Source organism: Bos grunniens, chromosome 16, assembly GCF_055505025.1.
Source record: "Bos grunniens cultivar Pamir isolate PY7600 chromosome 16, Bosgru_T2T1.0, whole genome shotgun sequence".
Taxonomy (NCBI): domain Eukaryota; kingdom Metazoa; phylum Chordata; class Mammalia; order Artiodactyla; family Bovidae; genus Bos; species Bos grunniens.
Genome location: NC_141180.1, coordinates 75,796,444 through 75,812,438, shown reverse-complemented (window position 1 = coordinate 75,812,438; position 15,995 = coordinate 75,796,444). Strand labels below are relative to the sequence as shown.

At 41.9% G+C, this 15,995-nt stretch overlaps 1 protein-coding gene across 1 annotated transcript; it reads left to right on the top strand.

The window, feature by feature from the left end:
• The first annotated feature begins 4,252 nt into the window (after nt 1-4,252).
• On the top strand, nt 4,253-15,639 carry LOC147357040 (uncharacterized). Its single transcript, XM_086342944.1, has 10 exons — nt 4,253-4,412; nt 6,280-6,350; nt 6,831-6,855; nt 8,292-8,362; nt 8,815-8,839; nt 10,476-10,549; nt 11,004-11,028; nt 12,594-12,667; nt 13,122-13,146; nt 15,447-15,639. The coding sequence occupies exons 1-10, from the start codon at nt 4,253-4,255 to the stop codon at nt 15,584-15,586; spliced, it is 690 nt and encodes a 229-aa protein (XP_086199070.1). The 3' UTR covers nt 15,587-15,639.
• Nucleotides 15,640-15,995: the final 356 nt, after the last annotated feature.

The window sequence follows — 15,995 nt, the reverse complement described above, 5'->3', positions numbered from 1 at the left end:
CATTTTTGTGAGAAGAATTTATAGGGCTCCAAATAAAGAATGCAACTCGATATATTAGACGTGAAAAACTTAATTTTGTTTATAAGGTTAAATCTTACACTTTGTTTCCTCTAGGGAAGTCTGGGCACTCAGGAAGAGTAGAAATGGGTGGAGACTGTGCTGGGGTGGGGTGGGCGCACAGTCAATATTGTAAGACCTTTAGCGGGACCCTTAGACTAGGGGTTAGAGGTCATGCTCCACCAACGGAGCGTGTCCTCACCAGAGTGTGTGAGTGTGGGGCAGAGGCCTTCTCTGTGTGCTCTCCAGGCCTTCAGGCCTCAGGACAGTCGGGTGAGATGGGGGCCCAGGACAGTTTGGGGACTGTGTCCCACAGGGCCCCAGAGCCCTTGCCACAGATGCCCATAGGCCAGATCCAGGCCACAAAGCAGTGAACCTCTTCCCAGTCCCCACCTCCATGACCTATTAGCTGCAGAGGTCAATACGGGCGTGGTCTCCGGAGCCCTGGGCAGCTGGAGGATCTGACCCTGGCTACTAAGGTAAGAGTTCACCAGCTTCTGTCTCTCCGTTCACATTTCCACACTTGGTCCAGTGTTGACCCATTGTCCACCCCTAGGAAGTGGCAGGAGGTTGGGTCGGTGTACAAGGATCTTATACATCATTACTTCAGGCTCGCCTCTGTGGTTGGGACCTCATGAACAAAGGCTCTGACCCAAGAAGTAGCCAGACCACTCCCTCAGTTTCCCTAGAAAATGGTTTTGCTGAGAGCTTTTGGGGAGCTCAGGTTTTTTTGTCTTTTCTCCTTGTGTGGCCCTGCAGTAAGGCTTTCTCTGCTCCAGGCTCCTGATTCTTGGTATTGTTTGGCCTCACTGTGTGTTAGGAACACAAACTTGTGATCAGTACCAAGAGGATATTCTAATCAAGAACAGAATCTCTTTTTATTCTCAATGTGTTAGCTTTGTCCCTTCTCACCCTGACATGTTCACTATCAACTATCTTTGGGGGCAGGACACTTTCTCTCATCTAAATCATTTCTTGATCAGAAAAGAATATGTGACCCTGATATTCAGTTTTTGAAATTGAATCCTTACTTTGAAAATCCCAATTTGCCCATAGAAACACACTTTCTGGGCAGCAGCACCTTGGACTCATCCTATGCAGAGTCTAGTTCACTCTGAAAGTTTAGTGATGTATCGTCGCCATGGTAATGTGGTGATGCACTTTCTGCATTCTGTACCAAGTGCCAGTTAGTGAGCTGAGAGGTTCACATAAGGTACAAGTAGAAGGGCTCACCTTCAAACTAGAGTTTGAAAATGGGAAACCTCAACTGCTGTTCTGGAGGTAGGTTTCTGCTGATCCTCTGAAGGCTGTTCCATCAAATGGGCTGGTTAACTTTGATGAATTTTCCTTGTCTTTTTTTTTTTTTTCTTTTCCCTCACTCTAATTTATCTACAGAGCTATAAATGTGTTTTATACTTTTGCTTCATTCCTTAAATTATATTTTGATTCTTTGGTCAGCTGGCTGCCTTAAATATCTTCCTAAATTTAGAATGTTTGAATATTAATTACCTGAAAATGTGCACAATAATTTAAGAACAATTTCTTGAATATCCTTATGATGTGCTATAATTTAAGAACAATTTCTTGAATATCTTTATATGACAGACATTGAAACATTGTTCAGAAGATGTTGACTCATGATATAGAAAAAACCACTACTTAAATGGTTGTCTCAGAATAGTTATCTAAAAAGGTGTATGTAAAACTGTGGTAGCTGGAGCTAGTCCACATGACTTTTTCTAGTTTCTTCCAACCTACAGAGGTTGTCATTGAGGAATAAGAGGAGAAACATAATCTTCTAAATCTTTACTCCAGGATTCCTCTGTTGTATTATTGGATACTTTCTAATGTGTGTTTTTGCTGATACAGAACTTTGCTACACATATTAATTTTTACTTCAAAACTGCTTTCCAAAAAAATAAAAATACACAATTTCGCAGTGCCAGTTTTGTACACATCTTAGCAGAGAACAGATGGAAAGACCTGAAGCAGGAGAACTGTGAGGTCTCCCCAACAATGGACATTACAGGAAAAGGAAATTACAGCTCAACTCTTCTAAATGTTGCTGCCCAAATATACAAGTACTAGCAGTGTAAATCCAGAGACTTTTAAAAAGGAAAGAAACTGGGGTTTATGGTGGGATTTCCATGGGTTGATATGGACAGGATCACTGTTTGGCTGGTGCCAGGGAGTTTGGTCAGATGGGGCAGTGCTCTCCGGTTAGGGAAAGTGAAGTCACTCAGTCATGTCTGACTCTTTGTGATGCCATGGATTGTAGCCTACCAGGCTCCTCCATCCATGGGATTTTCCAGGCAAGAGTACTGGAGTGGGTTGCCATTTCCTTCTCCAGAGGGTCTTCCTGACCCAGGGATCGAACCTGGGTCCCTGCATTGTAAGCAGACACTTTACTGTCTAGTCACCCGGGAGATCCCAAGTCGGTTTAGTAGAATAAACATTTGGTCACTGAGGGAAGAAGAATCTTTCTGTTGATCCTCAAGGAGAATCTTGGGTTGTGGTCTCCATGCTGTGAGTATCAAGATGATTTTCAAAAAGAATATGGGGCTCTGTTGTCTTCCACTCCAAGGTCTAGAGCATAATGAGGAGTTGATGAGGTCAGAATTTTAGTGAGGACAGACTTGAACTCCTGCCCATTTTTAGCTAGCCCTTGGTCCAGGCTGCTCAAATCAGTGCTCAGATCAACTGTGAGACTTTGAGCATCACAGACTTATTTAAGCCATGAGAGCCTAGCACAGAAGGCCACCTCACCTCACATTAACTGCTCATCCAGACTTAGTCAGTGGAAGGGAAGCTAATTCTTGGTACAGCCATCATGTGGCCTTTGGTTTAGAAGGTTCTGAGTGCTGAGCAACTTGGTGGCCAAAGAGACACTGGCCACTTAGCAAGGTAACAGCCACCTATGAGATGGTTGAGTGTGTAAAGAGGCTGGGGAGGATGAAAAAGTTGGAATCCTGTAGTCTTTCTGAAGGGCTTTGCTCAGAAGAAACATGTATTTTGGATCAGGAACTGAAATATAGAGACAAATGGTAGAAGGAGGATTTGAGCTCTTTCTGGGCTCAGGCATCTTCTCCAGGGCATCAGCTCTCATCTACAGAAAACTAGGGGGAGAGGAATTTGAGGAGGGGGTGAGCTCCTGGTTCAGGGGTTCAGCACAGGTCTCAAGGGTGCAGGCATCTGTGTCCTCAGGGAACCAACTACAGTCCTGTCCCAGATCTACTATTTATCATTGTGTGACTGTTGGAAAGTCACTTGATCTCTCTAAATTTCAACAACCTCCAAAGTAACATATGGGTTACAGCCCCTATTTTGTCCTCCCTTCCTCCCCAACAATGCTGGGTGTCAGAGGAGGTGATAATAGATACTCTCCATGAGAAACCTTGCTTCTGTGAAAAAGCTGAAGAATACGCTTCCATTTCCACTTATTGGAGCCATCCAAATGCCCTCTTTGCCTTCAACCACTACTAAAGGTCCACCTTACTCTTGCCATCATTCAAGGTTGAACACCTACAGAGCAATTACGAAGCACCAGTCCTTTACTTTTCTATGTATTCATTTGTCTATATCTATTCATTTATTTGGCTGCATTGGGTTTAGTTGTGGCACATGGGATCTTCGTTGCATCATGCAGATCTTTCGTTGCAGGGCACTGACTCTCTAGTTGTGGTGCTTGGGCTCAGTAGTTGCAGCCTGTGGGTTTAGTTGCTCTGAGGCATGTGGGGCCATAGTGTTCCAACCAGAAATCAAATCCCTGTCTCCTGCATTGTGAGGCAGATTCTTAACCACTGGACTGCCAGGGAATCCCTCCTTTATTTTTCTAATATTTTACCTGTATTTAATCAGTCTTGCCCTCATAATATTAAAAATAGGCCATATTAACATTTCTCCTACTCAGGACAGGGAACTGAGGCAAAGAGGGAACCATATGTCTTTCCCAAATATCTGCTTCTCCTAAATGGGATTTGAATCCAGTTCATCAGTCGTGGTCACCATGCTCTGCTGAGCTTCTGGGTCTCAGTTAAATAGAGATATTTGCCTGAACAACCAGTCTGTTGGGTGCCAGATGCCTAGTAGGATCTCCTGGTCCTGCCTCCTGCTAGGCGTCTGCTGAGGAAGGGGACTGGAGGACTGAACTGTGGGTCAATTGTTATTAGTTTCCGGGTGGTCTTCTGCCAGCAAGATGTCAACAGCTCTCTCCATTATAATGCATTTCCCAGGATGTTATCCCCGGAAGACCAGAAGGGACACCCCCAAGAGGTCAACATCCACTACCAGCTGGGTCAGGAGGTTTCGTAGTCGGCCACAAAATAGGGTGCACCCTACAACTGACACAGTTGAAGGTACCGTGGAAATTTTCTCATTAAGCTCACTCAAGAATAGTTATAGTTTATGTTTAATGCCTCATATTTAAGAAAAAAAACTGTGAAATATTAAAGCAATGTTCTTCTTTTATCTCATGTGTTTAAACTGAAACTTACTATATCTGTTGGTACTGGTTTTTTTTTTTTAATTTTATTTTATTTTTAAACTTTACGTAATTGTATTAGTTTTGCTAAATATCAAAATGAATCCGCCACAGGTATACATGTGTTCCCCTTCCTGAACCCTTAACTATGGGAGGAAAGCATTTTAAATTCAACATTTGCTTCATGCTTAAGAGTGGAGATGGTCTCTAGCTGTGGTTTGGACACTAGCTAATTGTTTTAACATAAGCTGTGATATGTTCGTCCCTGAAGACATGTTTTAGGATTTCTTTAAATTATTAGACTTTATTTAGAACAGGATTAAATTGACATAAAAGTTATACAGATAATATAGAAAATTGCTGTATCCTATCACTTCAGTTTATGCTATAATATGATACTCACAGATAACATATATGTGGTCCATTTATTACAATTAGTGAGATAATATATTTTTAGTAATTAAAAGTCCATAGTTCACCTTAGATTCACACTTTGTATTGTTACATTCAATGATATTTTAAATATGCACAATATTATTTATTACCATTATGGTACCATACAAAAATCTTTACACTAATGTTCACAGTGTATTATTAGCACTCAAATGATACAAACAACCCAAAGACCATCATGTGATGAATGAATAAAAGAAATATGATATATACTCAGAATGGAATATTATCCAGCCATAACAATGAATTAAGGATTGAAATATGCTGCAAAATGGATGGACCAGATAATACAAAAAATGTATTATGGTTAGTGAAATAAGGCAGGCACAGAAATAAAAATATTGTATGATTCCACTGGTTTAAGGTACATAGGATAGGCTAACTCACGGAAACTGGAAATAGAAATTATACCAAAGCCAGAAGGCAAGAAGGAAGGTGGATTATGACTTAATGGGTACAGAGGTTGTATCAGAACTAAAGAAAAAGATTTAGATGTAGATGGTGTTGATAGGTACACAGCATTGTGAGTATAGAAAATGCTACATAACTTTTTAATTCTTAAAAGTTATGAAAATAATAAATATAATGTATCTTTGATCACAATGCTCAATTGCTAAGTTGTGTCTGACTGTTTGTGAGCCCATGGGCAGCAGCACACCCGGCTTCCCTGCCTTTCACCATCTTCCCGAGTTTGCTCAAATTCTTGTCCATTAAGTGATTATGCTATCCAGACATCTCATCCTCTGTGGCCCCTCCTTTTCCTCCTTCCCTCAGCCTTTCCCAGTATCAGGGGCTTTTCCAAAGAGTCTGCTCTTCACATCAGGAGGCCAAAGTATTGAAGTTTCAGTGTCAGTCCTTCCAATGAATATTTAGGGTTGATTTCCTTTAGGATTAACTGGTGTGATCTTGCTGTCCAAGAACTCTCAAGAGTCTCTTCAGCAACAGCATTCTAAAGCATCAATTCTTTGGCACTCAGCCTTCTTTATGGTTCAGGTCTTACAACTGTACATGACTACTGAAACATAGTGTGATTTTCTGTTTGCCTTTGTCAGACTGACAATTTCAAGTTGATCAGGTTCCCCTTAGTTAGAAAATTAAAAGCTCTCTGACTCATTTCTGAAATATCCATCTCCTTAGCCTTCCCCCACCCACTAGGAAGGCTGTTCAACAGATTTCAGCCCACACTGATTAACCACCCACGTCCATACAGTCCTTCCATGTGTCCACCTTAACAAGGTCTTCCCAATCAGCATCACAGATATCCTGACAATCCCTCTATGTCCTCCTAGAGCTCCCTGAGGACAAGCTGGAGGAGCTGTCCAATTCAAATTTGCAGGAAGAAGCTCTGCCCACCTCTGTGGTAAGTGCCCCTTATTTATCTGAGATAAAAGTGTTGCTTTATGACTTGACTTTTTTGCTGAATTCAGATAAGGTTTCAAAAGATTCAAGACAGCTGATATAGTTTTTAATTTGGTGGATGAATGTTGAGTCTTTCCCGGCAGATAACTTATTCAAAAGGACATTTTGAACAAATGACAGTGTAAATTAAAAACTGTAGTTGGGAGAAATTTCCTCCGTAGAAAATGTTTCTTCTTGAAATAAAAATTTTTAATTGCTGGTTAAAGTGGGCTGGAGAGATCTTCCAGGAAAGACTCCAGCCTTTCCCACAGGCGTCCTCTATGTTTTCTTTTGGGCTATGGACTAAACAACACTTTGAGTTGAACAAAGAAACAAACTCAAACCATTTGGTTTTATGAGAGCAAAACGAGAATGAAAGACCAGAATGCATAGTACTCAAGATGCTGGGACCCTGACACTGTTTTCTTCTCTCTATTCATAGGCAGGCAGAGCAGCCTACGAACATGGTAAATATTCATGGATCGTTCCTCTACTGAGGAACAATCTAGCTGATGAAGGTGGGGTTCTCTGACTGGCTCTGGTTGGAGAGTCACCCTGATGCTGGATTCCTACAGGGGGTGAAGGCTGGGGTGCAGAGAAGAAACTGATCTCAAAGAAAGAAAAATGTCTGTGTTCAGTGATCCCTGAAAACAACTCCATCATTTAGAAGATGAGGGTTTGTGTGAATCAGGGTTGGGGGCCCATGTGTGGGCCCATGTGGTGTGATTGTGAAGCTCTCTCTGTGTGTGTATGATTCCTCAGGAGATGTTTCCTTCTCACACACAACAAGACCTTACCTGCCTTTGTCACTCAGCCTAGTCATGGAGCAAGGGGGTCCCTGAATCTATATTTATGCCTGGAGGTACTGGCAGCTTCAGAGGTCCAGACTGTGCCCATCATTTTAAGGTGAGCTCAGTGATCATGAAACCAGGTGTATTAACAGCTAACTTTGGCAAGGTCATTAGCGTGAAAGTCACCTCTGGACTCACATCTTCCTGGTCAACTCACAGTTTCTGAGAGTTGTGTGGGTTTGTGTAGACAATTTAGGTCATATCTGTTGGTGTTAGTGTTCTTGATTAAAGAAGGAAAAAAGAAGGTTATCATTAGGGAGAGATTTCATTGTATTGGGTGACATAAGCCTTACATTGATTAAACCATGTAGCACAAATTCAAGGGAAGGTGTCAAACAGACCTGACATTGGAACTTGATGGTCAGCCTACTGACCATGACTTTTGTTGTAAATCTACTGCACAGTTGGGTCAGAGACAGTCAGCACTCACTTAATGGTTTCTCTCCATAATGAACTGTTCCAAAAATGTAAGACTTCTGTGAATGTGGACAGCCTCTGACTCAGTGGACATGCACACATTACTTGGAAAATGAAGATTGAAAACAACAACAACAACAACACAGGAATGATAATAGCTATTTGGAAAGGTAGGACTGAATTCAGTCATCTAACAGAATTTGCTTTTAATCCAGAACAAAGTCTCACAGAAGACTCAGTAAGTGCAGTAGCTATAGTGCTGGATCCTGGGGAGGCCATGATCTAGGAAGAAATCCAGAAGACAGGAGAAGATTTAGCAGAAACTCTAAACAGGCAGGAGGGTCATGAGTCTCTGTCATTTAAAGCTGGTGTGCACTTTAGTCTTTCTTTTTTCCCCAGCTGTTAGGGTTTCACTAGATAAAAGGCATAAACTCTGTTTCATTTCTTTCCTGTTCCTGTCTTTTGCTCTCCTCCTCCTCTGGCAAAAAAGATGATTCAACAGCAGCTTAGTCCATAGTTACTAAACTCCCTTACACATACACTCCATCACATGTCTCCATCAAAAAAAAAAAATATGCTGAATGATTGATAAGCAGCCTTATCAGTGTTCTTATGGCTATTCTGTGTCCCTCTAGGTCGCCAGAAGGTCCTGGTGGTGGAAGTGCACCAGGCCTCTGCTGAGGAAGAGCCTCTGAAGAACCTGAAGGTAAGCTTATCTGTCTTTATTGGGATAAGACTGTTGCTTCACTTTAATTTTTTTTGAGTGGAAAACAGTTACAGTAATCTGACAATGTGTATTATCACTGATGTATGCAATTCCTTGTCTGGAGAAAAATTGAGGATGAGTCTATTATCAACACAGACTTGATTCTGAAGGACATTAATAAAATAACGGTATCCATTACTCTGTAGGTAGTTTGGTCAGTAGAAAATTTTCCTGCCTCAAAAATAATTTTGTAATTGTTAGTCAAATTGAAAGTGAGAGCTCTTACGTGAAAGAGTCCAGCCTTTTCAACAAAGGTCCTGTCTGTTTTCTTTTGGAGCCATTGACTTAAAGAGTTTTAGTCATCTAAGGACAAAAATTAGATAACAGAAGACTTACTGAAGAGAACATATGATGCTGACACCTTTATATTGTTTCCTTCTCTCTAATCACAGACTTACGGAACAGCCTATGAACACGGTAAATATTCAGAGATTATCCCTTTGCTGAGGAACAATCTAGTTGTTGAAGGTGGGGCTCTCTTGCAGAGTATGTTTGAAGAGTCGCCCTAATGCTGGATTCCTACAAGGGGTGAGGCTGAGGGGTTCAGAGAAGAGACTGATCTCATGGAAAAAACATGACTGTAATTACAGTTTCTGGAAAAAAAACTCCATCATTTGGATGCTGTGGGTTTGTGTGAATCAGGTTTGCATGTGGTGAGATTTTGAAGCTCTGCATGTGTGTGTTTCCTCAGTAGATACTGCCCTCAAACAGCACAAGTCAACTGTGAACTTTCTAAACACTTCTCATCACCACAGCACCCTCGCTATACATTACCTGATTCTTTCCCCAGCTCAGCCATTTCTCAAGTTTGGTTAATATTCATTTTCTTCAGTTGGAGATGGTGCTGAGAAAAATGGCCCAAGCTCTTGACCTCCTAAGCGGACAAGCCAAACAGAGAACCTAGGGGTGGTCCCAGTGTGACTACTCTGGACCCCTGACCTGCACTGACCACTCAGCCTTGAAATCCTAGTCATGGAACAAGGGGGTCCCTGCTGCATCTATATCCATGCCTGGAGGTACTAGCAACTAGAAATCCAGACTATGCCCATCATTATAAGGTGGGATCAGTGGTCATGGAACCCAGGGCAAGCATAGGTGAATTAATAGCGAACTTTGGCACAGTCATTAGTTTGAAAGCACCTTGGGACTTTCATCTTCCTGGTGAACACACATATTCTGAGAGTTGTATGGCTTTGCGTAGACAATGTAGATCATTCTGTTGGTGCTAGTTTCATTGCTGAAACAAGGAAAAAAGATTATCATCCAGGAGAGATTTCATTGCACAGGGTGACATTACCATAAGCCTTACAGTGATTAAACATGGTAGAACACACTCAAGGGAAAGTTTCAAATAGATCTCACAGTGGAACTTGATAGTTAGCCTACTGACCATGCCTCTTGTAAATCTCCTGCACAGCTGGGTCAGACAGGGTCAGCGTTCACCCTATGCTTCCTCTCCATAATGAACTTTCCCACTAAATGCATGACTTCTGTGATTGTGGATAGCCACTGACTCAGTGGACATGCAAACATTGTTTGGAAAATGAAGACTGGGAAAAAATATTGCATGACTGAAAGAAGCTATTTGGAAAGATATGATTGAATTCAGTCCTCTTAACAGAGTTTTCTTTTAATCAAGAACAAAGTCTCATAGAAGACTAGGTAAGTATAATAGCTGTAACTGAATTCTGTGGAGGGAGTGATCTAGGAAGAAATCTTCAAGAGAGGGGTGATTTACCAGTAACTCTAAACAGGCAGGAGCGTCATGGGTTGCTTTCATTGAAAGCTGGCATGCATTTTGGTGTTTATTTCTTCCACATCGTTTAGGGTATCACTAGTTAAAATGCAGAAGCTCTGTTACATTTCTTTCCTGCTCCTCTCCTTTGCTTTTCATCCAGAAAGAGGATGATTCAACAGCATTTCAGTCCATTGTTACTAAACTCCCTCATGCACACACTACACCCCATGTCTCCATCAAACAAACAAACAAAAGTACTGAGAGATTGGGGAGCAGTCTCACCTGTGTCCTGACGGCTGTTCTGTGTCCCTCTAGCTCCCCAGGAGGGCCTGGTGGTGAAACAGCGGCGTGAGGCCTGGGTTGAGGGGCAGCCTCTGAGGGCCCCGAAGGTAAGCTCACCCGGCTGCATCTGGGATAAGGGCGTTGCTTCACTTCTTCATTCGCATTCAGTCAAATACAGTCACAGTAATCTGAGGTATACATTATCACTGATGTATGCAGTTTCTTGACTGGTGAAATATTGAGGATAAATATATTATCAACATAGACTTGATTCAAAAGTACTTTTAAGAAAGACAGCATCAGTTACTACTGTAGGTACTTTGCTCAGAAATTTTTCCTACTTCAAAAATAATTTTGTAATTGTTGCTAAAATTGAAACTGCAGATTTTACATAAAATACTCCAGAGTTTTCAACAGGGGTCCTCTCTGTTTAATTGTGGGGGTGGGCATTGACTCGAAAAGTTTTAGTTATCTGAGGACCAAAATCAGATAACAGAAGACTTACTGCAGAGAACACATGATGCTGACAGCCTCACTCTGTTTGCTTCTCTCTAATCACAGGAATCCGGAGCAGTCTTTGAATATGGTAAATACTCAATGACCATCCCTCTGCTGAGAAACAATCTAGCTGATGAAGGTGGGGCTATCTTGCCAACTCTGGTTGGAGAGGCCCCCTGATGCTGGATTCCTACATGGGGTGAGGGCTGGGAGTACAGAGAAGAGACTGATGCCCCAGGAAAGAACAATGTCTGTGTTCTATGGTCTCTAAAACAACTCCATCATTTAGATGCTGTGGGTTTGTGTGAATCAGGCTTGGGGGGCCATGTGGTAGGATTTTGAAGCTGTGTGTGTGTGTCTTTCCTCAGAAGATATTTCCCTCTTACACAGAATAAGTCAACTGTGAAGTTTCTAAACACTTCTCATCACCACAGCACACTGGCTATACATTACCTGATTCTTTTCTCAACTCAACCATTTCTCAAGTTTGGTGAATATTCATTTTCTTCAGATGGAGATGGTGCTGAGAAAGATGGTGCAAGTTTTTGACCTTCTAAGTGGAAAAGCCAAACTGAGGACCTAGGGGTGATCCCAATGTGACTTCTCTGGACCCCTGACCTGCACTGATCACTCAGCCTTGAAATCCTAGTCACAGAGCAAGGGTGTCCATGCATTTGTGTCCATTCCTGGAGGTACTAGCAGGTCCAGGGGTCCAGACCCTTACATTCATTATAAGGTGGGCTCAGTGGTAATGAAATCGAGGAAAACCAAAGGTGAATTAACAGCCACATTTGGCTCAGTCAGTAGTATGAAAGGAGCCTCAGGACTTGCATCCTCTTGGTCACCTCTCAGATTCTGAGAGTTGTGTGGCTTTGTGTAGACAATGTAGGTCATATCTGTTGGTGCCTGTGTCATTGCTTAAACAAGGAGAAAAGCAGATTATAATCGGGGAAATATTTCATTGTACTGGGTGACATTACCACAAGCCTTGCATTGATTAAACCATGTAGCATACACTCAAAGGAAGATATCAGATAGCTCTCACAGTGGAATTTGTTAGTTAGTCTAATGACCATTACTCTTGTTACAATCTCCTGAACAGCTGGATCAGAGATAGTCAGTGTTCACCCTATTTGTCCTCTTCATAATGAACTGTCCCACTAAATGTATGACTTCTGGGGTGTGAACAGCCACTGACTCAGTGGACAGGCAAACATTGTTTTCTTTTAATCAAGAAAAAAATCTCATAGAAAACTTGGTAAATTCAAGAGCTACAAATGTGGATCTTAGAGAGGCAGTGATATGGGGAAAAAATCCAGAAGACAGGGGCCATTTAAAAGATGCTTTAAAAAGGCAGTGAGGATCATGGGTCTCTGTCATTGAAAGCTGACATGCATTTTAGTGTTTATTTTTTCCCCATCATTTAGGTTATCAGTAATTTAATGCAGAAGCTCTGTTTCATTTCTTTCCTGTTCCTCTCCCTTACTCGCCTTCAACCAGCAAAGAGGATTCAACAGCATTTCAGTCCATTGTTACTAAACTCCTTCATGCACACACTACACCCCATGTCTCCATCAAACAAACAAACAAAAGTACTGAGAGATTGGGGAGCAGTCTCACCTGTGTCCTGACGGCTGTTCTGTGTCCCTCTAGCTCCCCAGGAGGGCCTGGTGGTGAAACAGCAGCGTGAGGCCTGGGGTGAGGAGCAGCCTCTGAGGGCCCCGAAGGTAAGCTCACCCGGCTGCATCTGGGATAAGGGCATTGCTTCACTTCTTCATTCGCATTCAGTCAAATACAGTCACAGTAATCTGAGGTATACATTATCATTGATGTATGCAGTTTCTTGGCTGGTGAAATATTGAGGATAAATATATTATCAACATAGACTTGATTCAAAAGTACTTTTAAGAAAGACAGCATCAGTTACTACTGTAGGTACTTTGCTCAGAAATTTTTCCTACTTCAAAAATAATTTTGTAATTGTTGCTAAAATTGAAACTGCAGATTTTACATAAAATACTCCAGAGTTTTCAACAGGGGTCCTCTCTGTTTAATTGTGGGGGTGGGCATTGACTCGAAAAGTTTTAGTTATCTGAGGACCAAAATCAGATAACAGAAGACTTACTGCAGAGAACACATGATGCTGACAGCCTCACTCTGTTTGCTTCTCTCTAATCACAGGAATCCGGAGCAGTCTTTGAATATGGTAAATACTCAATGACCATCCCTCTGCTGAGAAACAATCTAGCTGATGAAGGTGGGGCTATCTTGCCAACTCTGGTTGGAGAGGCCCCCTGATGCTGGATTCCTACATGGGGTGAGGGCTGGGAGTACAGAGAAGAGACTGATGCCCCAGGAAAGAACAATGTCTGTGTTCTATGGTCTCTAAAACAACTCCATCATTTAGATGCTGTGGGTTTGTGTGAATCAGGCTTGGGGGGCCATGTGGTGGGATTTTGAAGCTGTGTGTGTGTGTCTTTCCTCAGAAGATATTTCCCTCTTACACAGAATAAGTCAACTGTGAAGTTTCTAAACACTTCTCATCACCACAGCACACTGGCTATACATTACCTGATTCTTTTCTCAACTCAACCATTTCTCAAGTTTGGTGAATATTCATTTTCTTCAGATGGAGATGGTGCTGAGAAAGATGGTGCAAGTTTTTGACCTTCTAAGTGGAAAAGCCAAACTGAGGACCTAGGGGTGATCCCAATGTGACTTCTCTGGACCCCTGACCTGCACTGATCACTCAGCCTTGAAATCCTAGTCACAGAGCAAGGGTGTCCATGCATTTGTGTCCATTCCTGGAGGTACTAGCAGGTCCAGGGGTCCAGACCCTTACATTCATTATAAGGTGGGCTCAGTGGTAATGAAATCGAGGAAAACCAAAGGTGAATTAACAGCCACATTTGGCTCAGTCAGTAGTATGAAAGGAGCCTCAGGACTTGCATCCTCTTGGTCACCTCTCAGATTCTGAGAGTTGTGTGGCTTTGTGTAGACAATGTAGGTTATATCTGTTGGTGCCTGTGTCATTGCTTAAACAAGGAGAAAAGCAGATTATAATCGGGGAAATATTTCATTGTACTGGGTGACACTACCACAAGCCTTGCATTGATTAAACCATGTAGCATACACTCAAAGGAAGATATCAGATAGCTCTCACAGTGGAATTTGTTAGTTAGTCTAATGACCATTACTCCTGTTACAATCTCCTGAACAGCTGGATCAGAGATAGTCAGTGTTCACCCTATGTGTCCTCTTCATAATGAACTGTCCCACTAAATGTATGACTTCTGGGGTGTGAACAGCCACTGACTCAGTGGACAGGCAAACACTGTTTTCTTTTAATCAAGAAAAAAATCTCATAGAAAACTTGGTAAATTCAAGAGCTACAAATGTGGATCTTAGAGAGGCAGTGATATGGGGAAAAAATCCAGAACACAGGGGCCATTTAAAAGATGCTTTAAAAAGGCAGTGAGGATCATGGGTCTCTGTCATTGAAAGCTGACATGCATTTTAGTGTTTATTTTTTCCCCATCATTTAGGTTATCAGTAATTTAATGCAGAAGCTCTGTTTCATTTCTTTCCTGTTCCTCTCCCTTACTCGCCTTCAACCAGCAAAGAGGATGATTCAACAGCAGCTCAGTCCATAGTTGCTAACCTCCCTCATGCATACACTCCACCATCCCACATCCCATTAAAAAAAAAAGAGAGAGAGAGAGAATAATTGAGTGATTTGGTAAGCATCCTCACCAAGTGTCTTGACATCTCAGCTCCTCCATGTAGCTAGCTCCCCAGGAAGACCTGGTGGAGGAACTGTGCTTTCTATAATCAACTGTCCCACTACACATATTGCCCCTATGAGTATGGACAGTGACTGATTCAGTGGACATGTACACTGTATAAAACAAATACTGATATAAAAATATGATATTATTCATAGTGGCTGTTTTTAAATGATAAGAATTCAGTATTATCAAATCTTGTACATTTGATTTTATTTAAAACACTTGATTAGTGAATTAATAGAATAGCACACTTTGCCCAGATTTGAATTCAGTCCTCTACAGAGTTCACTTTTAATCGAGTACAAAGTCTCATAGGAAACATGATGAGTGGAGTAGCAGCAACTGTGGATCCTGGAGGAAGAGTGATCTGGGAAAAATCAAGAGACCATGGTAATTTAGCAGGAGCTCAAAGTAAGCAGAAGGAGTCACGGGTCTCTTTCATTGAACACATTTTAGAGTTTTCCTTTTTTTAGAATGAATATTTCTTCTTGATTAGGTTCTTCCTAGCTAGAAAACCAAAGCTCTGCTTTCATTTCCTTCCTCCTCCTCTTTATTTTCCTTCCTCCTCCAAAGAGGATGGATCAACACAAGTTCAGCTCATGCTTATTAACCTCCTGCATCCATACACACCACTCCATGTCCACACAAAGTGAAAACCCCCTGCATGATTCCTGAGCAGCCTCACCACTGTTCTAACAGCTACTCTGTGTCCCTCTAGGTTTCATTGAGGACCTGCCAATCAACCCAGCTTGTGACAGGACCGAAGAGACCCCGTGTGTCTCCAAGGCAAGCTATTTTGTTTTCTGGTCTGAGATAGAAATACATTTTCATTTATCTTTCAGTAGAATTAAGCTATGAGTCTTTGAGGGTGTTAGTTTCAGATAGAGACGATTCCTTTGATCGGGATAATGTTGAATGAGTCTTATTACCAACTCATGATGCCTCTGTCCCCAGGATATTAAAATTGTTAGCATCCATTACGTTCTGTAAGAGTACAGATTTCTCTCTCCTGCAGCAACATTTCTTCTAGGAAAAGAATTCTGCAATTTCCAGCCTAAATTGGCTTGGAGTTCCATCCTCCAGGCACAGGTCTTGCCTTTCATCCTGAGTATGTGTGCGCTGATCTTGCTGGGTTCCCTGGACTCCACCCTTGTTCCTCATCAGGTTTCCTACTGTCCCCAAATGAACCAAAGACTGTACATCTATGTGATCTTACCCTCATAGCGTCTTCTCTTCTGTTCTTGCAGGTGGCCCTTCAACGATGTGA

Coding starts and splice junctions, on each gene's coding strand:
- LOC147357040 (XM_086342944.1), top strand. CDS start 4,253: ATGTCAACAGCTCTCTCCATTATAATGCATTTCCCAGGATGTTATCCC. Junction 8,840..10,475: donor CGGAACAGCCTATGAACACG/GTAAATATTCAG, acceptor GTGTCCCTCTAG/CTCCCCAGGAGGGCCTGGTG. Junction 12,668..13,121: donor AGCCTCTGAGGGCCCCGAAG/GTAAGCTCACCC, acceptor CTCTAATCACAG/GAATCCGGAGCAGTCTTTGA.